This window comes from Macaca nemestrina, chromosome 9 (genome assembly GCF_043159975.1).
Source record: "Macaca nemestrina isolate mMacNem1 chromosome 9, mMacNem.hap1, whole genome shotgun sequence".
Lineage (NCBI taxonomy): Eukaryota > Metazoa > Chordata > Mammalia > Primates > Cercopithecidae > Macaca > Macaca nemestrina.
Window position 1 is genome coordinate 11,222,940 of NC_092133.1, and position 21,911 is coordinate 11,244,850.

The 21,911-nt window shown below is 50.4% G+C and overlaps 1 protein-coding gene across 1 annotated transcript in view; it reads right to left on the minus strand.

Annotated features, from left to right (window-relative positions):
- LOC105469893 (HtrA serine peptidase 1) overlaps positions 1-19,754 on the minus strand; it is a 52,578-nt gene extending 32,824 nt beyond the window's left edge. Inside the window, exon 1 of the mRNA XM_011721479.3 lies at positions 19,176-19,754. Coding sequence (XP_011719781.2) covers positions 19,176-19,650 — 475 coding nt within the window. The 5' untranslated portion in view covers positions 19,651-19,754. The remainder of the gene's footprint in view (positions 1-19,175) is intronic.
- Between the last annotated feature and the right edge of the window lie 2,157 nt (positions 19,755-21,911).

Consider the following 21,911-nt stretch of genomic DNA (forward strand, 5'->3'; position numbering starts at 1 on the left):
GTAGGGACACAAATACTTATCAAATTGTTTGGACCTCACTGATTGATCAACGGAACTGTTGGGTATTTTTTGGCCTTACTGAGGACCATGAAGAAATGACTGCACTACTGTATTCGTCCATTTTCACACTGCTGATAAAGACATACCTGAGACTGGGCAATTTACAAAAGAAAGAGGTTTAATTGGACTTACAGTTCCACGTGGCTGGGGAAGCCTCACAATCATGACAGAAGGCAAGGAGGAGCAAGTCACATCTTACATGGATGGCAGAAGGCAGAGAGAGCTTGTGCAGGGAAACTCTCCTTTACAAAGCCATCAGATCTTGGGAGACTTATTCACTATCATGAGAACAGTGCAGGAAAGACCTGCCCCCATGATTCAATTACCTCCCACCAGGTCCCTCCCACAACATGTAGGAATTCAAGATGAGATTTGGGTGAGGACACAACCAAACTGTATCAACTACTAAAGGTGCCACCAACCATGACAGTTTGGGAGCCTGATGCTCTTGGGCTCTCTGCAGTGGTTGGGCCTGAATCCCTGCATAGGCACAAGGAGCAGAAGTGGATAGACAGCAAACATCCACAAAGCTTCAGCATGGAGCCCTCCATCTGCCCTGTGAGGGGCCCTAGCAAAGTGCTATCATCACGGCTTGTAGAGAGTATGTAGAATTGAAAGAGTGAAGCTGCAGCTGGTTGAGGCCACGGTCTCCTGCCCTCTGTCACACATCTATCCCATCAGGGTGGCTGCCGGCATTTGGGGGAAGAGGCTAAGGGAAAAGTAAAACTGGATAATCATTTTGTTTGGGTTAAATGAGATACATTTGTGTGCTTTGAAGTCCCTTCTGTGTCTAGTTAAATTGCTGTGTCTATCCTGCTATATGTGTGGTCTCCAGGGACACCCTACTGCTCACCCTGCTGGTTCCCCTGGTGCAGGCCAGAGGTTGTACAGAAGACAGTGAGTGTGTGGGTAGCAGAAAAATATTGACTTGATCATAACAATAATCCAAAAAATAATAAAAGTAATAATAAATTATTCTATTTTCTCTTTAGGAAATATTACAAAAGCATTGTAATGTGAAAAGGTGAGCAGAGTTCACAGCCAAAAAATAGAGGAGGAGACAGGGACATTTTCAAGATGAAGGAGTGTTCAGCAGTTAGCTTTTTTTAATCTTGTTTTTCTGGATTTTGTGATGTTTGCAGTATTGGTATATTTTCTGAAGTTTGTCATTTTGGGCATTTTCTCTTTTCAATCTATATAAATAATAGTTTCATCCCTAATGTTATATTCATAATTTAAGGGTTTTTTTTTTTTTTCTTGAAGAGAGTATCCTGAATTGTACAAGTTTCAGATTCCATAAAACCTGGACCTGCCAGTGGGAGAAGGTGCCAATTCCTGCTCAGGTGGCAATTTCCTACTGTCCCTCCTCCTCCCACCACCTCCCTCCAGAGCACAGGGCTGGCTCTCAGCATGAGGGGCACTCACGCCATGCCAGCAGGACACCAGAGCTACACCTATAGGACACAATGCCTTGGCCAGACAGCTAGCAGGGACCCTCAGTCACCAACACTCCGTGGCCAGCATGGGGGCTTCACTTTAGGGGACCAAGGCAGCTTTCCCTGACATTCCCATTAGACTCCCAGGCCAGCTCTCTCCCCACACTGTCCAGCAGCTAACCCACGTGTGCCAACTCCCTTCATTGTCCCTGCACGGGACCCTGGGGCCCTGCCCCCATTCTTGGCTCTGTCCCTTGTCCCTTCTCCCTGTAGAGCTTCCTGCCCTCGCCTGCCCTGATGTGGAAACTTGGGTTCATAAACGCAGAGCATCTGGGATGGGTGGGAACACCAAATTGTACTCCAACCCACACACATTCCCCGTGGGGCCAGCCACCCTAAGGAAAGTCACACCTTTCGGCTCTAAGTTAATGCCTCCATGCCCACTTCTGCCCCTTACAGCTGTGTGACTTCAGACCGTGCCTGTCCCTGCTTGAGCCTCAGTCTCCCTTTCTGTAACATGGAGCTAATATCACCTACTCCACAGGGCTTGGGAGTCCTAGGTGAGACTGCACATAAAGCACTAAATATCATGCCCCATCTTCAAGGCCAAGGCCACCTGGGTTACCGTCTCCCAGCTCTCAGACCAGAGCCAGGTCCCCACATCCCTCCCAGGTACATTTCAACACCTCCAAGTGGCTCTTCTCAAGCTTCTGAAGCTTCCAAAAATGCCACTCTGCGCTAATTCAGGCAGGCCTCACCTCTGTCTTCAGTGTCTCCCCCTAACTGACAATGCCACTTTGGGGCACATAAACTTCCTGCCGGATCCCCACAGCCATCTCCATCTCCTCGAGCCCACGATTCCCTCTCATTTGCCATGTGGCACTGATGCCTCCACTCTCCCCAGAACTCCTTAATGCACACTCCCACCCTGCAGACCTCTCCCCACACCTCCAAAGTGCTTCACCCCATCCCCCTGCATTCATGCCTCTTTTCCTTCCGGCCTGGATGATCTCATTCTCCTCCCCCGCAGCTAGTCAAATCCCACCCAACCTTCAATGTTGACAATAAAATAATATTATCAATAAGAATAACAGGACCTATTTATTGTATAGCATCTACTATATGTCAAGCCCAATAATAGGCACAAATGTTATCTCTAATTTTTCCTGCAAGCCTACAGGGTGCATCTTATCACCAGTCTACAGAAAGATGAAAAAAACAAGGATCAGAGAATTAAATCATGTTGCCCAAAGCCTCAGAGCTGGCGAGTGGCAAAAGCGAGAGCCTGACCCCATCTGTCTGGCTCCCAGGCTGGCCTCCCTCCTTGGTCCCCACCTTCTCAGCCAGCCTCCAGCCCCCTGCAGCCCACATCATTGTGGGAACATGCTTCACACTTTGTGAGATCAGGGCCAGGACGCAGGATTAACAATCTAACCTTCCCTTCCAGCCAGAACAATCCCGCCTTCCAATTTCTCAGCAGAGTTGATAAGTAGAGCTAATTTGGAAAACAGAACGCAGTGTATTCGAGGGAAAAGAAATGAATCCTCCTTTATTCACAGGGAACAGCATGTTCCCAAAATTCAAATCAGTTGTAAGAGCAGATTGATCCAATCAATGGCATTTTAATGCACTGTCCTAGATTCAAGACTAGCTACATAATATGCAGTGCCCAGTGCGAAATGAGTATGTGGGGCCCTTTGTTCAAAAATTATTAAGACTCCCAAGGGAGCAATAGCAGAGCATTGAAACAGGTGCAGCACCCTTCTGAACACAGGGCAATGTATGACTGCATTACAAATTCATTTGATTTAATACCCAAAATCCAGATTTAGCACAGAAAAGCGTCTCAGGAGCTGCTCCGGTGCTACTGGAGATGCTGCCTTAATCTGGTCAAACCCAGGAGCCCAGGAGCAGTCTGCAGGGGCTGACACAGTCCCCCACCTGCAGGGAGGCAAGGTAGCCATCCTCCCTGCAATGCCAGAACAGTGCATGCTCCAGGCAAGGCAAGCTGTGCAGCCCAGGCAAGCCCCTCATGCTGACGCTTCCTCACATTTACATTCTAATGTCTCTCCCAGCTTGCAAATCACTTGTGACTCTTCACCTGATTTCCTCCACTTTAAATACCAGCAAAGGTACTCCTACTTTAAAGATTACAAATAAGAATACAACCCAGTACCAACAATTGCCAGGATCCCGGGGAAAGGATGAGATGTGAAGACAGAAACTCAGCCAAAAATATGGCTGGATTGGGCCAGTGTCTGCTCACCAGGATGGAGGCCGGGATGAGCTAAGAAACTGGGCAGGTCCGTCAGCGGCAGCTCATCGCCTCCCCTGTCCCAGCCTCCCTTCCTTCTGCCATGTGGGTTTGGGCATCAGTGACAAGAAAATAAAAACGTTTTTTCAAAGGCAAGAGCACAAAATGCATCATGCAGAAGTTGGAAATTAAGGCCCATGGATAGCACGTTCCATCCTCGCTTGAAAAGCCAGGCAGCAACCTCCCGACCATGTAAGGACAAGGAGAAGTAACTGTCCAGGAGACTGCCTGCTGGGCCCCCACCGCTATATGCTCAGTCCTGCCCTAAAGCCTGGGACATTTCTCCTGGTCGCCTGCAGACACACTGCCACTCTCTCTGGCAAGGCTGCTAGACACCAGTCAGAAACTGTAAATAAAGAAGGCCAGCACCGCAGGCCTCCAGTGCGGGGTCAGGAGAACTTGAAACAATCTTTGGGAATGGCTCAGTGAAGTCTGGGACACACTCCTCAGATGCCATCAGTACTTTCCCAGCCCAGTAACCCAGCAGGAGTGAGGTCCAGCCTCGGGGCCCCATCCTCCAGGCACCAGCAGCTTTTGGTAGGTCCAAAATCCAGTCACACCCAGAATTTCCTGGGGTATATGTTGGGGGGTACATGCTGGAGGCCTCATCTTCACCTTTATGCTGCCTGAGGGGCTCATCGTATATTTCTTTGGCATCCCCTTCAGCCCTGAGCATGGCTAGATTAAAAGTAACTACAAAGAGGCTACTTGCTGAATAAATAAATCCAGAACCAAATCCAGATGGGACTCCCAGGAGAAAATGACACACCGGGATACTTATCGGCAGGTGCCCGGGGCCACTCTCATCCACTTGGTTCCACTCACAGCTCAGCACCTTTACAGAGAGGCGGGGGAGAGCGAATGCAGTCAAGGCTGGATGCGAGCTCAACCATCCCTCTAGTGCTCCTCTTACTTCCCAGCCTCTCACTTCCCAGCGGAAGGTCCCCCAACCTGCATCTGTGATGGGGCAGGGGTGCAACAGCAGAGACAAAGCAGAGAGAATGCAAGGGCTGCAGGCCCAGGGCAACTGGGACCGAGTGCCTGCAAACGGCCAGTCTCTGGGTGGCAGGAAGAGAGGACCTGGAATATTGATCTTTACACTGAATGCAGGGTCCTCTCCGCTGAACTTTAGCTGTCAGGACTGGAATGTGGGCTCCACCCCTCTGAACCAGCCACAGGCACCTGAGGGCAAGTCGGACACCTGCAGCAGGTGTGAGTAGGCCTGTCCAGACAGGACCCAGATGGAGGCAGGTGGTTAACTAACCTGATGCTGTGCAGCTGGGGAGAGGGGCTGGTCCACGTTCAGGAGGCCAAGGATGACTTTTCCCTAAGAAAAACTCCCTTTGTGAGGTTTCTCACTAAATTTGAGAATGATCATGAGAAGCACAAGGGGAGCAGGCAGAGGAGTGGGGAGAGACAGCACGTGGGCTGCATTTAAATGAGCCGTGAATTGCAGAGAAACAGAGCGCTTCCTCTTCCTCCAGGGAACTTGGACTATGTTCTCTCAGAGGGTCAGGAGATAAACCAATTTTAAAAGGTTCCTAATGGCCAATGAGGCATGAAGCGAAAGGAGATGGGGCCTCCTGTCTGCAAGAGGGGTTGCCTGGGGAAAGGAAAAAGAAGCATGTACGGCCCAGCGAATGCAGCAAAGCTGCCCCGAAACACACATTTCTTTCCCAAGTTTTCAGTTTGAGTGGCTGCATGCTGTCTGCCCCGCTCCATTAAATTCCAAGGAAACTTGTCAGCCATGGCTGCAGCCCAGAGCCCGGCCCAGCACTGGTCTGGGGCATGGAGGCAGCAGAAACAGAAGTGAGACCTTGCACATTCCGGGAAACCAGACCCCCATTCTAATCGCTGCTGCTGGTACTGCACATTCCAGGGCGCCGGGGACATGGGGGCAGAGGGGCCTGCGCGACTGGATTTCCTCGAACTCTGCAGAGAAAATGCACAGGAAAGACAATGGCATTGCTAAGTGGTGGCACAGGCAGCCAGCTGAGGTCTAAAGGAAACCTGAAACCCTATGCACCATCAGGGCCACTGTCTGCAAATCTAAGGAAAGCCAGCCTTCGGTGTCTCCCATGGCCAATGGCCCTCAGACCTATTCTTGTTAAAATACACTGAATTCACAAGCAGGAATTATTATTTGTCTAAAAAGGTTAAAATTTGAATGATGAATGACCACGCTCTGTCTTTTGTATAGAAATAAATGAAATTCAGGAGAGTTTCGTGTGGCTTCTTTCTTTCCTTTTAATGAATCAAGGAGGAAGAGGTGGGGGAGCCGGGAGCCTGTCCTCAACTTTCAGTCCACATTGGCACTTCCAAGTGTTGGCAGCCCTTCTCTTTCCGGGACAGTCTCCCAGACGGCTCCAAGTGGGAAAAGCTTGCCGGATGCCAGACCTCAGGCTGCTCCCCCGTCTTGCATGTCCCGGGTGCCTTCAGCAGTAACTGTTGCAGGGACTGGGCCAAGACTACAGCAGATGGTGCCTGGAAAAGTCTGTGGCAGGTGAAGTGAAGGAGGAAGACTTTCCCAAACAAGGCTAAGACAGTCTCTCTCAAATAGAGCAGATTCGAAATGCGCTTTCGGGGGGCACTTGGCCAGCTGGCTGTGAACCCCTCTCTGTGCTGTCAGTCACAAGCACAGCCTAGATCTGCATCTTTGGCTTTACTGGGAAAAGATGCCTTCTCCAGAACAACTATGTTGTTGTTTATGTTGTCTGTGTTTAAAGGCGCCTGGCATTGAAAATCACTTTTCAGACTCACTGGCGGAAAAAAAAAAAAAATTCGTGTTTTTCAGTCCTTGCTTGGATCTATGGTGAGTGCTTGGGTTTGATCGGTGCTGTTACATTTGATAGTCTTTTCTGGCCTATTTTATGTATTAGGGAAAAGCTTCCAATCAATTCCACTGCACAATTTTTTTTTAGATGCCTCCTGAATGCCCAACATGATGTGTCTATTATTATCTTCAGGGAAACAGCTGACTGCTCAGTTCACAAAAACACCATTAACTTTCCTCTTGATAAGCGTCTGGCTCCGGTCCTGACCTTCGCAGATTTCTCAGCTGGGTTCGCTTCCTGCACCGACTCCTCAACATAGGTTGTTATGTCTGGAGCTGCCGGGGCTGTTCAGTCTCCCCAGCCTCCCAGCCTCTGGCCGCAGACTAGGAGGCAGTGCCCACCCGGGTTGAGTCTGCCCCCCTGGTGCAGGAGGAGGGCCTGCGGCTGCAGAGGGGCACAAGAGATGTGAGGGAAGGAGGTGACAGTGAACGAGCCCCTGTATCAAGGAAGAGGCCAGTCCTTTCAAGCAATACCCAGCACCCATGCAATGGGAACTTGTGAAACAGAGACAGACACCAGAAGGAAGCTTTGGCTCAAATAAGAAATGAAAAGTGGTCCCGGACCCAAAACAAGCCACTTCCCCTTCCTGGGCCTCAGTTACCTCAGTGGTAAGACGAGGGGGTAGGCAAGACGGTTTCCGAAATCCTTTCCAGCTCCAAAGAAGTTCTGTGATCTAATAAATCTGAAAAGTGCATTTCCTCATGTTTTCCTTTCAGTGCGTAATCCCCATCCGTATAGAATATTCTTGGTTTTAATGCTGGCTTCCTGAGTCAGGTGCTACAGTTTCTTCCAATGGAACCAGTCAGTATCACCTGTGCGTTTAGACTTTCACAGTGACCTTCCGGGCTGAAATTAGGATTCCCCATCAGGGAGGGGAGATAAAATAGAAGTCTGGTCTCCCTGTATCCATAAAAAGACGTATTTTTAATCATAAAATGGAATGAAATAATGATCCCTGCTACAACGTGGACAACCTTGAAAACATTATGCTAAGACACAGAAGCCAGTTACGTATTGTTTGATTCCATTTATATGAAATGTCCAGAATAAGCCAATTCATAGAAACAGAAAATGAACCGGTGGTTGCCTAGGGCTGGACAGAGGAGAAGTACGTGGTGGCTACTAATGGATATGGGGTTTCTTTCTAGGGTGATGAAAGTGTTCTGGAGTTGGTAGTGATAGGTGCATGACTGTGAATACATAAGAACAGCAAATTGTACACTTGGGGTAAATTTTATAGTATGTAAATTATCTCTCGATAAAGCTGTTTTAAAAAGAAAAATAATGTTCTTTGTTTCTTTTTACTTTTTTAATGTGACTACTAGAAAATGATTTTGTATATGCAGCTTCTGTTATACTTCTGCCTATGTGTACAAAACATTTGAATAAATATTTTCATCACTTTTCAAAACAGACCAAATCAGTCTGGCCTCCTCCCGCATCCTGGACAGAGCTGGCATCCGAGAGGCTTACTGCAGCGAGCCCTGGACTGGGCTTCCTGAGACCCGGGTTCTCTGTTACCTCCTAGTTTGTGACCTCCAGCCCTCAGGTCGCCTCACTGGTCCCAGGCTGCTCGCCTGAGACGCGAGTGTTGGAAGGACAAGCTGACAACCACCCAAGCCCCTCCCAGGTGAGACTGCCTGTGATCACAACTCAACCAGGTAGAACCAAATTGGAAAAGTGCTCATTATTCTACCCCAAACATTGCTCAACTGTTAAGAGCAATCAACCTGAGAATGAAAGTAACCTGTAAGACCAAAAAAGTAATCTAACAGTGAGCAGAATGGCTGGGTTCGGCACCATCTTCTTCCATTATTCCTGAAGGACTGCTTTTGGGATAATTTCTTTCAGTGACTTACGAGGTTGAAATTCTAGAGCTGATGTCAACAAATATGGCTACAACCTTTCTGGAAAATAATTTGGCAATTTATACCAGAACCATAAAAATTCCATATCCTTCTTTCCAGTTTCTGTACTTCTTAGTACCTCTCCTAAGAGAATGACCCTAGATACAGAAATAGCCATAAACATGAAAATGTCCATCTCAGGATTGTTTAACATCGCAACCTTGACCTAAATGGATGTGGACAGGGGAACAGTTAACCAAATGGTGGCAACACTTGGGACAGAAATGATGGAATTAGGCCAGGCATAGTAGCTCATGCCTGTAATTCCCATACTTTGGGAGGCCGAAGCAGGCCAATCACTTGAGGCCAGGTGTTCGAGACCAGCCTGGCCAACATGGCAAAACTGTCTCTACTTAAAAATATAAAAGGTAGCTGGGTGTGGTGGTGCGGGCCTGTAATCCCAGCTACTGAGGAGGCTGAAGCATGAGAACTGCTTGAACCTGGGAGGTAGAGGTTTCAGTGAGCCAAGATCGTGCCCCTGACTCCAGCCTGGGCAACAGAGCAAGACTCTGTCTCAAAATAATAATAATAATAATAATAGTATTTCTGGAGAGATGGTAATGGTGAAATATGAATCTTCTTTTCTTAATTTTTCATAGAATTAAATTACATTTATAATATTAAAGAACCGAGATAGTACAATATGTCATCAAATGTATAAATGCATTTTCTGTCATGTCTAAACAGTAGAGAGAAAAGATACAAAAAAAAGTCTTTATGCTAGGAGAGGAAAAACTTGTATACTCTGCTCAAAGAAAATCTAACCACAGCTGAAAAGACATGAAAGCATTTCAGTCCTCATTCATCAGTGAGTCCACCATGATATTTATACTGATATTTTCCCTTCAGCAAAATTATTATAATTACCATTCAAAGGCATTTATATGTGCTTATAACTCTTGAAGGGAGACATCAGTCATCAGATGAATAGCTTTTTAGTCATCTTCTAACCCAAGGAAATTATTTTAGGGAGAAGTAGGGAGAAGGGTTTTCTGCAACCTCATTTTGATTAGAGAGACTAAGGGAGCAAGGCCTGTTTCTCCAGCTTTACAGGAATACCATGAGTATGGACCATGGCCTCTCCCAAACACCTAACTGCTCCAACAGGAGGATGTGGCTGAGATGGGGAGGGCTCAAAGACTCAGCCCTGGGTCTCAAGATAAACAGACTCCACACTGGCCCCTACAGATGAGCTGTGTGGCTTGTGAGAGTCATGTTCCCATTGGCTCCCTCAGTTTCCCCACCTGTGAAGTGAAGGGTTGGGCTCTAGGACCTGCCAGGACCCTTCACCCTCAGGTTTCATACTCTGGGATTCTGTCTTCTCTACAAGTCAGTTGGTGGCTTTGGGAAGCCACCAGTGTCCTTACAGGTAAGGTGGTGTCCTCATCCACAAGATGCATGAAAACAGGGAGTTGATGTGGTCAGAGATGGTTGTCAAAGGTAGGAGCAGAATGATACTTTTCAGAGGACAGAAGGACTATATGTTTGGCCAATGATGGGACTTCCAAGGGAACAGACTGTAAATGAGAAGTGTCACACAATCCCACAGACAGAACAATATCCACACACATGGTCCATCCCAGATGCTCTCAAATCCTCACCCTTCCTCCTACGTCTCCTCTGCTATTATCAGACTTTCCCTATTGGGTTTCATCCAGTGGGGCTAAACCACACTGGGCTATATTTTTCAGAGCCAAAAATGCTGGTGGAGAAAGGTCAGGCTGGGATCTGAGAAACCTCAGCTCAGGCCATTTCCTGACCAGCAAACATTAAACAGAAAGTCGGCCTGAGAAGAACACAGGATGCAGGATACAGGATGCAGGCCACCCTGGGAGGAGCGTGTGCTCTCCACGGTGCAGGCAGAGATTGCAGCTTGCTTGGTGTAATGACTGGGATGCTGATGTTCTGGACCAAAGCATCTGCCCTTGGACATGACAGTGGTGAACCCTGCATTTGGCCTTCCTGAAACAGAGGGTCAAGTTCAGTCACTTTGGCCAAGAGCTATCATGTCTCAGTAGGACAAGAGAACATGCCCAGAGGAGACCCACACTTTGACACCCAGGAGACATATTACTATTTGCATCCTTCCGGCTTCACTATTCTTGGTGTTGGCTCTATCAGGAGTCCTGGAAGAGTCTGGAATTGTCAACTAGAGGTCCTAATCTCTTAAAGCTTCAATGCTTTAGGACTCCTGAAGCACTGAAGTTTTAGGCATTGACAAAGCTCCTTCATATTCCTTATATCATTGGACTTCAGTGCTTTAGGATTCCCAGTACTGAAGCTTTAGGAGTTGACAGAGCTCCTTCATATTCCTTATATCATTGGACTTCAATGCTTTAGGATTCCTAGCGTTGAAACTTTAGGAGTTGACAAAGCTCCTTCATATCCCTTATGTCACAGTATCCTGTTGATGTCTCCTGGGAAGCATCATCGTCCTCCTGTTGTAGTTGAGGAAACTGAGGTGGAAGGGAGTCATCCCAAAGGCCCAAATGGGGCTAGGACTCAGGTTTTCTAACTCTAGTGGTTCATCATGGAGACCGCAATCCAGTGTTTCAGAATAGACTCAGGAGACGTCAGCACTTCTCTTTCAGGAACTGATAGATCAGGAGGCAGAAAATCAGGAAGGATACAGTTGACCTGAATGGCACTATCAATCCACTAGACCTAAGTGACATTTATAGAACACTCCATCCAACAACGACAGAACACACATTCTTCTCAAGCACACAGGGAACACTCACCAAGACAGATCACATTCTAGACCAGAAAATACCCCCTAACAAATGTAATAGAATAGAAATCATACAAAATATGTTCTCAGCCCACAATGGAATTAAACTAGAAATTAATAACCGAAAGATAGCTGGAAACATCCACCAAATATTTGACGAATAAACAAAACATTTCTAAATAACACTTGACTTAAAGAAATCTGAAGAATAGTTTGGGAGTGAGACAGACATGGGCTCAAATCCTGGCTCTGCCTCCTTGCACTGGCTGGCCTTGGACAAATTACAGCTAACCTCTAGGAGCCTCTTCTGTAGTCTCAGCTAGGAAGCAAGGCTAATGCCCTACCTCTCTGGGTGGCTACAAGTTAAGAACAAAGCAAGGCCCATAACACAAAGAGCACAGTGCCCAGCTCCCACAGAGCACCCAGTGGCAGCAGCTCTTTGGGTCACTGTTCTGTTTGGTGACATTTCCCACTGCCCTAACTGTCCTGGAGAATACAATATTCCTGTATAGCTCACTCTGCCACAGAAAAGCAGATGTGACCGCTGAACATTGAGCCTTCCCTCCCCTATGTCTGCTTGGCAAGACTGCCCATCTGCCTGGGCAATCCCAACTGTGTCCATCCGTCTCCACCAAGTGGTGACTGTGCTTACAAAACTGGCACCAAAGAGACAGCTCTTCTTAGTCACAGGATATGATATGACTCATGTGTTGGAAGATCGAGTAAAATCTTGCCCAAGACTATGTGAGAAGGAATTCTACAGCGAATCTCATCAAACTTTGAGAAAAAAAAAACAGCTCATCACAGAGATAGGCCTACCATCTTTATTGCACAACTAATGAAAAAGATGTTCCTGAGGTTTGAAAATATTGCACAAGCTTCTGACTCATTAGGACTGAGGTTGTTCAATTTGGAAATTATCAGAAACTCCAGCCACAACAATATGCCCTCGGAGACTTTTGTGTGCACAAGGAGACATAATTATCCTGTGGCGAGGGACCAGCTGCTGTCACGGGATGCTGCGGAGGATTGTTTTTATGAAATGTGCTTATTCGACAATTTGTCCTGGAATCTAAAATAATAGGGTATCCATGGACTCCCAAATTTGCCTTTTTTTCCTTCCTTAAGATGTGACAAATCTTTCCTTGTGAGGAATTCCCAGAGCATGGAAACCAAACCAAGCATCATTCAAGAAGGTCCCAGGGCTTCTATAAACTGCCATCTTCTGGGTGTCACAAGCTCCAGGAAGAGTTAACGAGATGACATCTGTAAAATCCCAGGCAGTCCAGACATGCAGCTCTTAATTCAAGAGAAGCCACACACTGGTCACATGATATAGGCAACAACTGGGACCTCAGAGGGTGATAGTCAAGGCAACTTTGGATACCTCTGCCCAGAGAACCTTTTCCAACATAGTAGATGGCAAATTCCGAGTCAGCTCCCAGACACAAGTCTCACATCACCCTCCTTCTCTGTGAAGGTTTCCTAACCCACCCACCCACCTCATCCCCAGGGAGACAAGAGCGTCTCAGCACTCTTCCCATACAGCTGACTCCTTTGTCAGTGTCTTGAAGATGATGATGATGATAATGATAATGACAACATGCTAATATTGCCTGAGTTCTAGCAATGCATCAGGCACAGTGCTTTGCGTTTCATATAAGGAGGTCCTTCCATTCTGCAATGCCCTAAGAGCTATGTATGTATCTGCTATTACTTCTATTATCTTACTGATGGGGAAACTGAGACTTAGAGATGAAGTCACTCAAGAAAAGCCACACATTCAGAAAGTGGTAATCCGACTTCAGAGGCCCAGCCCTTAAGCTGAGCATCACACTATCTACCACCAGTACCTTGAGATCAGGGGCCACTAGTCCTTACCTCTGAGTCCCCGTACCTGGTACACTTCGAAGCACACAGTAGGTGTTAAATAAATGCTCTGAATGAATTTAGAAGTGGAACTCTCAGCATTGACTCCAAAAGCTGAACTCTGCGCCTTTCCAGCAGTGACGGACATGCCTCTTCACAGCCACTTACTTCTGTCCTGAGGCGTGTTGTCCTGGCTAATATCCCCCTATGGTTCTAGGCACACGTCACCAAGTAGTGCTGAATCACTCCAACTTCCATGCCACTTCCAGGAGCCTTTTGGAAACACATTCAGAATGGCTACACTTCTCGGTTTCTCTATTAATAGGATTTTTCTTTCCTTTTTTTTTTTTTCAATGGCAGAGAAGGTGGAGATGGAAAAGATGAAATGACACAAAGGTATCTCACTTCCGACTACCCAAAGGCCTTGAGGCTCCAGGGAAGGAGCAAGAGGTTTGAGGCTCTTGGAAGCTCATCTCTTGGGGATGAACATGTCACCCCTGTGATCTCCTGGGGACTTTCAGCAGCCAGTACAAAGCTGAAACACAAAGCAACCAGGCTCAAGATGGATCACATCCATTCGATGCCAGCCTTGGCTTTAACCGTCAATAATTTAGGAAAAAGAAGTAGCTCTTAAGGAAGCCTTCCCAACCTTTAAATTAGGAATGAGGCGACCACAACCTCCTCAGAGACTTGTTTTCTTACAAGAATCACAGACCATTCCAGTTAAAAGGAGCCTCAGAGATCAACTGGCCCAATCCCCTTACTGCCGAGGCTGCAAGAGGTCGAGGGAGCCGTTACCTGATCAGGTAACAACCCGGGAAGGGCCAGAGCCGCTTGTCCTCAGCCCCTCCACCCCAGCTGGCCTTCCGAGGAACCCTCACCCACTGCCAAGCTCACTTCTTCTTCAAACTAAGCCTGACCAGAGCTATTTATTCACTTGAAATATAAGCTCATGGAAAGTCTGATTTCTGAATCCAAGGCATGAAACTCGTCCAGGATCACACAGCTCCAAACGGAGAATCCAGCCCCAAAGCAGAGGCTGTCAGGCTTCTGACCACAGTTAGCTCATGGTGCCCGCCACCATCGCTTACTCAATGCAGTTATTTTAAGTTCCAATGCAACCCATTTACAGCTCTCTCAGTGGAATGAAGTAACTCAGACACTTGGTTTTTGAGCTTGTTAACGTCCTAATTTCACGAAACCTTAATATTTTAACTCTTTAGCAAAACCAACAGAGCAATAAAAGAAGGCAGCTGACCAGAGCAGGCAGAGCCTCATAAACTGCTCAAAAGAATTCCAAGTTTCCAAGTTTCGGGTGACTAAAAACTGGAGACTCACAACTGTTTCCACCCATCCTACCCTAAGATGAAGCTCAGGTCCCGGCACACTTGTTTTTTAAGTGACAAAAGGTGTATTTGAATTGCCAACAGTGGAAATGACTCTCTAGCAAACCGCCCACTCTAACAATGGAAAAATGCAACCTGGGGAAGCAGTGATTGCACTGAATGTATTGAATGTAAGTTCCCTGTGGACAGTGACTTTGTTTTATTCAACCCTGTCTCCCCAGAGCTCAGCACAGGGTCAGCACTCAGCTAACAATGATTGCTTGTTTGAGGCTCCCATGAAAGAATCACCTAAATAAAGTACATTTTGGGCCGGCGCAGTGGCTCACACCTGTAATCCCAGCACTTTGGGAGGCCAAGGCAGGCGGATCACGAGGTCAGGAGATCAAGACCATCCTGGCTAACACAGTGAAACCTCGTATCTACTAAAAAATACAAAAAAAAATTAGCCAGGCATGGTGGCGGGTGCCTGCAGTCCCAGCTACTTGGGAGGCTGAGGCAGGAGAATGGCGTGAACTCGCGAGGTCTCAGAGCTTGCAGTGAGCCGAGATCGCGCCACTGCACTCCAGCCTGGGCGACAGAGCAAGACTCTGTCTCAAAAAAAAAAATTAATAAATAAATAAATTTTACAAACCATCCAGGCCTCCAAGAAGTAAAGCAACCGTCTAAGCCCTTGGTTCTTCACCAGGTATGTACGTACAGCCTCTGCCTTCAGAGGCTCTGGGGTGAGACCAGGAGCAGGCAATACTAAAAACCACCAGAGGCGGAGTTTCTGGGCACCCCTGCAGCTTGCAGACCTCCAAGCTTGTCTGGGCTCCTGTCAGGAGTCGGGTGGCCTTTCCTGGAGGATGTACTAGGAGGAGAAATGGATGAGGCTTCTGCTGTTTGGGAAGTCTGTTTCAGGTCTTGATCCTGGCTTCTTGTCCGTGTTTTAGCAGAGGTCTGGAATCGTGGCTGGTCTTTTGGGACATGGGGGAATCCGGAAGGGCTTTCTCTCTTCAAGAGCAGTTTGCTGTCTGGATCTCTGGCGTGGAAACAGCTTTCCTACAGTCCCTCGGTTCTTTTTGCTTTTCTTTAGTGAGGGCTGCACTGATGGCAACTGGAGGCAACCCTGTCAACCTGAGCCTGCTGAGTGAGGGCTGTGATCTGTCCTGTTTCATCTCAAGGCCACAGCCATCTGGAGCTCTGTTGATTTCAGCTATTAGCTGGGGCTTAGCTGGGGGTGGTTTATAATCTCTGTTGCTCTGTCAACGGCACGGCATGCTGGTTATGAACGAGACTCTGGATCCAGTTGTGTGGGACCAGCAGTCCTGAGCAAGGTACTGCTCTGTGACTTAGTTGCCCAGCTGTAACCCAGGGAAGACTACAGCACTCACTCACAGGACTGTCAGGAGGATCAAATGAGTTAGTATGCACCCAGCACAGAATAAGCACAACATATATGTTAGCCCTCATTATTTGTATCCTATTAGTATTTCAATCCCTTTCTTTTTTGTAATCATCTGACCAGCAGAGCTGGAGATGACAGATCTTTGTTCTCTAGTTGAATTGTATACTTTGCCATCCAAACCCCGCCAGTGCATTGACTTCTGAAATAGATGATTTGCCTTCATTTCCAGAGCGGTGAGCAGAGATGTTCTCTGAGGTCTATTCATTAAACAGCTTACAAATGAAAGTACCTTCCCTTGAATGGTGACACGTTCCTCTATCCAAAGATCTACCATGACCCAAAGTACTGGTCACCTGCCTGGAGACCCCTGATCTGATGACATTTCTACCTCTCATCCCCTCGCATGCTCTGCCCCAGACAAAGCCTCCTTGTAATATTTGAAATCACAGCACCCGCTCCTGCCTCGAGAGCTCTGTCTTCAGATCTGTGTGTGCCTTGCTCCAACTTCAGGCCTCTAGTCAAGTGGCACCCCTTGAAAAGGCTCATGTCCATTGCAGCTAAAGTAGCTCTCCCGCCAATCTTCGAGCCAGAGCAGGCAGCCAATTCACCTCATTTAACAGTGACGTCAAGTGACCTGCCCGTAGGCACCAGCTGCTGAGTCCTGGAGCCTGGCTTGGACTGAATGAAGTCTGCTGGCTCCCAGGCGCCTGTCCTCGGAAACACCTCCGGAAAGTCAAGGGTGGAGAGTGAGATCCAGAGAGGGGGCGCAGCAAAGCAGTGCCTTCCACTAAGGAAAAACAGAATGGCTGTGTATCGAAAGCACCTCCCATTTGTCTTCATTCATTCATTTATTCATTCACTAATCCACTCGTACCAAGTGCCTCTGGTGTGCCAGACAAACATGCAAACGGTGTCAGACACCCTACGGAGCTCAACAAATATTTGCAAAAGAAGGAGGGAGGGATAAAAACAGCATTGTACCCACTCTGTCTCTCCCTCCTTTCAAAGCCACCATGCTTATCCCTCTGTGGCTGTCCCCTCACTGGTACACCGGGGCCCGCCGTGAGCCTGATGGCCAATGGGGGACCTGTTTTCCTCCACACAGGGACTCAGCCAACTCCAAAGCTTGTTAAGCAACTTGCCTCACTAGCAATAAATTAGGTGACTCGCATGGTGCCAGCAACTCAGGACCCCGTGCAATGAGACCACAAACAGCGAGACCAGTAACAGCTGGCTTGTTTTGGACAAAAACATGCTTTTTCAATGTTGTTGCCTCACACCCAGATTATTGCAGTAGTCTAAACTCTCCACCCTGGATGCATTCCGCACACCACTGCTAGGTCAGCCCTACACTACACTAGGCTTTGGGTTGCCCCAGTTCAAGAACATCTGCACTCAGGGCCCGGGGCACAGCCAGCCTCTTCAGCCCTGGGACTCTGGGCCACCAGCCTGGCTCACTCCTGCTGCCCTCCCCAAACATCCCCCAGCCACACTGATCTATTCACCTCCAAACAAGTCTTAGGCTTTGTGTATGCTGTTCCCGGCTCTGAGGGGGATGCACGTCCAACCCACCCGGAAATTTACAGCACCTGACCCCTCTCCCACACCCTTGGAGTTAAGTGCTGGCCTGACTCCTCTGAATGAGGCTATCTGGGTTTAAACTCCAGCTGAGTGACCTTGGGCAAGTTTTTCAACCTTAGTTCCGCTATCTGTAAAACAGGAATGAGAAGCTGGGTGTGGTGGCATCCGCCTGTAGCCCCAGCCACTTGGGAGGCTGAAGCAGGAGAATCATTGAGTCCAGGGGTGGGAGGCTGCAGTGAGCCATGATCACACCACTATACTCCAGCCTGGGCGACAGAGGGAGACCCTGTCTCTTAAGAAGAAAAAAAGAGAGAGAGAGAGAGAGAGAGAGAGGAGAAACTCCCTCCTCGTGAGACCAAATGAGGTCACAGAGGTAACACACCCGGCACACAGACTGAGTGCTCAATAGGCGTGTGCTATCATCATGCCCATTCTCTAGTCTGCGGGATCACTTGTCTCCGGGACAACTCTCTACTGCCTAACTAGGCTGAGTTTCCCGAGGGCTGTGCTCCTGCGTTAGTGAAATACACAATCTCGAATTTCACCCAATTCGGCTCTGGCACCTTCCGGTCCATGTAAGCCAAACTATGCCAAGTCCTAGTTGGTCATACTGAACCATATTCCTATAAAGTAAAATCTAGACCAGTCCCTCTGCACTGTGCTCTCCTATGCCCCTCTCCTGGCACTGCCCGAGTTGAGGAGGCAGCGCTGGGGTCGGGCAGCAGCCGCATGGCTGCGCCTAAGCGCACTGCCAAGCCCCGCTGTCTGGTTCTACACCGCGGGACTGGCCGCCGCTGAACTCGATATTATTCTTCCACATGGCCTCTGCCTGAAGATGGGAAGCATCTCTCCGGAAGGTCCCGCGAGAGAGTTAGACATTGCTCCACTCCACTGCTGCCCCCATCACCACCATCTCCCCTGCCGAACAGGTTCTGTGTGCGGCAGGAGGGAGGGGTAGGCTCCTTCCTCATTACTAGCCCGGTCCCTTCTACGCCTCTGCAGATTTCGTGATCCAAAGCCCGATTCAGCTTATTCAAAAGGAGCCACTTTCATTTTTGTAGGGCTGGCTCAAAACGAGGAAAGCAACACAGGCAGCAGCAACACAGGCAGCAACGCCGCCGAAACGAGTGCGATGCCAAACCGTTCCCTGCCCGGGGTAGACTTTTTGGGGAAACTCCGGCGGGGGCCGGCAAACACTCTTCCTTTCCAAAAGAGTTACATACAGTTTTCACGGAGCGGTCCCGTGATCAAAGTAATGCATTTTAAAGGGGACGGAGGAAGCAAATAGAAAAAGCAACAGAAATGACTTCTTGTGGTCCTGAAGCCGCTCTGCAAGGCTCCAGTTCCTAGTCCTGAACTTCTCTCCTCCCTTTATGCCCCCACTCCTCTTATTTGTCCTCGGCTCCCCGCGCTGTGTGGCTGCCCTCAGGGCGCTCCGCGGCAGGTCGCCAGGCGTCTCGAGCCCCAGAGTGCAGGCCCGGCGCACCGGCATCGTCTGGGCGCAGAACCGGCCCCGGGCTGGGCGCGAAGCTCGTTTCCGAGGCAGCCCGCGGAAAGCCGCCACCCCGGGGCCCACCTGCCTGTCCCCGAGAGTTGCCCTGGCCACCCCGCAACGCTTCACTGCCCCTCGGTCTGCCCACCAGTCCCGCAGAAGCAGGTCCGAGCTGGGATGGAGAGAATGGGGTGCTGCCCAGGAGCGCGGCAGAGTACCTTGGCCACAGGCGCCGCGCTGCAAGACGATGACCGGCGGCCGGTGCAGCCTCTCGGAGCGGCGGCTGGCGGCGCGCAGCTGGCACAGGTTGGCGTAGGTGTTGGCGTCGCTGCCGCACACCGGTTCGTTGCTGGCGCACACACAGAGCCCAGCCTGCGCGCGTCGCCGCACCGTGGCCGAGGCTGGCACCCCGAAGGGCACCACGCACTGCAGCCCCTCGCCGCACGGGCCCTCCTGCAGGCCGCACGCGGCGCCCTCCGGCGCGCCGCACACCTCGCAGCAGCCGCACGCGTCCCGGGCCCGGCCGCCCTCGCAGTGCTCCGGCTGCGGCGGGCAGCGCGCCGGCTCGCAGCGCTCGGGGCACCCGGTGGCCAAAGGCGCCGAGCGGCCGGCCCGGGACAGCTGCGCCGAGGCGGGCGCCGCCAGCAGCAGCAGTAGCAGCAGTGGGAGCAGCGCGGCGCGCGGGATCTGCATGGCGACTCTGGCGGCGGCGGCGGCCGTGGCGGCTGACAGGGCGAGGGCCGGAGAGCGGCGCCGGGGAAAGTGCGGGAGGGCCTCGGGGGCAGCGGGTGCGAGTGCGCGCGGCCGCGCGGCCCAGCCCATTGGCCTCGCAGCGGTGACGAGCCGCCTTGGGGACGGGCACGGCGCCCGGGAGGGGGGCCGACCGGATGGCGGGAGGGCGGACGACTGGACCGGGACCGCCCGCGGCGGGGGCAGGGCGGGCGCGCCCGGGCACGGCGGAGCTCGTGGGGCGCGGGCGGGGCAGTGCACAGACCCGCCCTCTCGCGGGACTCAGTTTCCCCGTCTGCGCGCCCCACATATTCGCCTTCCGCAGGTTCTCTCGCTGCGATTCGCGTCCTTCAAACTAAAGGAACTTTGCAAGGGGGCCCTGCGGCGTCTCCTCGCGGGAGCGCTCGGGAAAGTTCCTGCAAATCGCCCGACTGGGGGCCTGCCCGGGAGGCTCGGACTGGGCCAGGCAGGGACTGCAGGGGCCTCTGCGCAAACCCGGGGCGTTGGCGGCACCGCGGACCCCGGTCACGCGCTGGTTCTACCCCCGGTACCCCGCATGCGGGACCCTGACCGCGGGGCCTGTGCGGCCGGACGAAGGCAGCGTCCGCGGAGCTGCCAGAAAGCCCGCGCCCGGACCCACAGTGAAGTGATAAAAGCAGAGAGCAGAAGTAATTTGAACAGAATCCTTCACACGTCTGATTCTTTTAAACAGTTGTTGTGGGTGGCACGCGTGTCCGTACTCGCAGAGAGCTCAGGAAGCAGCTGGGAGGCTCGTAACTGGAGAGGGTGCAGCGGTCTCAGATGGGAAAGGGGTTTGCTCCTGTTTGAATTTTTCACCACGTGCGTGATTATTTCAAAACACTTTTGTTATCAAAAATTTGATTTTCCACTGGAGAATCTTTGGTGCAGCCTTTGGGACAGATGCGAGTCTGAGAGTCATCAGGAGGGCCGAGGGCGACCCTGGAGGTGGGTCTGGGTGCCCAGGCAGCACCAGGCCTGTGGGCAGTAGTCCTGGGTCCACACTGAGCAGATGGGTACAGCTCGCGTCCAAGGACCTGAGAGGAGGCGGTTCATCCGAAACCCTCAAACCTCCAACCCTACCCTGGGCAGAGGCACCCACGGTTGGGTGGGCCGGCAGAGCTGACTTTGGGATACAGTAGCAAGGGAGGGGGCTGGGGGCTTGGAGATTTTAATATTCTTCTGTATTTGGGTTGTTCCCTCGTGCACACGTTACTTTTCCAGTACAAATAGTTTAAAAAGTAAACTCCAAATACTTATAAGCCCCCTCAAAGCACCTTCCAAATATGAACCTTGTTAATGTCCAAAGTCCAGAGGGGTCCCTCAGAAAGGCCCAGGAGCCTGGGGCATGGGAAAGCTGTCGGGGTCCCCATGCTGACTCCCTGGACTCCAAACGACATTCCATAAAGCCAGGGCCTCATGGCTGCAGAAGGGAGGCCTTTACCCAGAATCCCTTCAGGCCTGGATCCTGGAGAGGCAGAGGCCTCTGCTGATGAGAAGCCCTGAGTTCTTGGCTAGCTGTGGTTAACCATAAAAAGTGCGGGGTGGGGGTGATGATTTTCAAAGTCCATCAGCAAAGAAAGACTCTCCCCACTGCAGTCCTGGGGCAGACGGAATTAAAAGGACACGTGGTGGTGAATAAATTGGTGACAACTTATTTTTGTCGAATTCCCTTATTTTACAGAGGAGAAAACTGAGGGCCAGAGAGGGTGACTTCCCTGAGTGTCAGCCACAAGTTGAGTGCTGGAGCCAGTACACCTTCCAAACTGGCCGTGCCTGCCTGCAAGCCCCATCCTCCACCATCCCTCTGAGCAGCCAGACTGCAGACGGAATGAGCCCACCGCACACAGTGTGGCTGCAGCTTCCCCACTGCTTTGCGGGAGGTGGAGGGAGTTTCTAAGCTCTTTCCCTGTCAGGGAATTAAGTAGCTGGGGGTCCCACTGAGTCTCCACAACCCTCTCACCCATTCTCCACCCCTTCCCCACCACACATACACTCTGCTCCCCCAGTGCTGAATAACTTGCATTTTCTGGAACATACCTTTCCGCTTACGGCCTCTGTGCCTTTGCCCACATCTCCTCTCTTCCTGAAACACCCCTCCTCCCCTCCAGCATGAACTAATGTGACCTAGAGAAGCACGTAGGAACCCTGTCATCTGGGGGACTTGGGTTCAAATCCCACTTCTGGTCCTTAAGTCTGTGACTCTG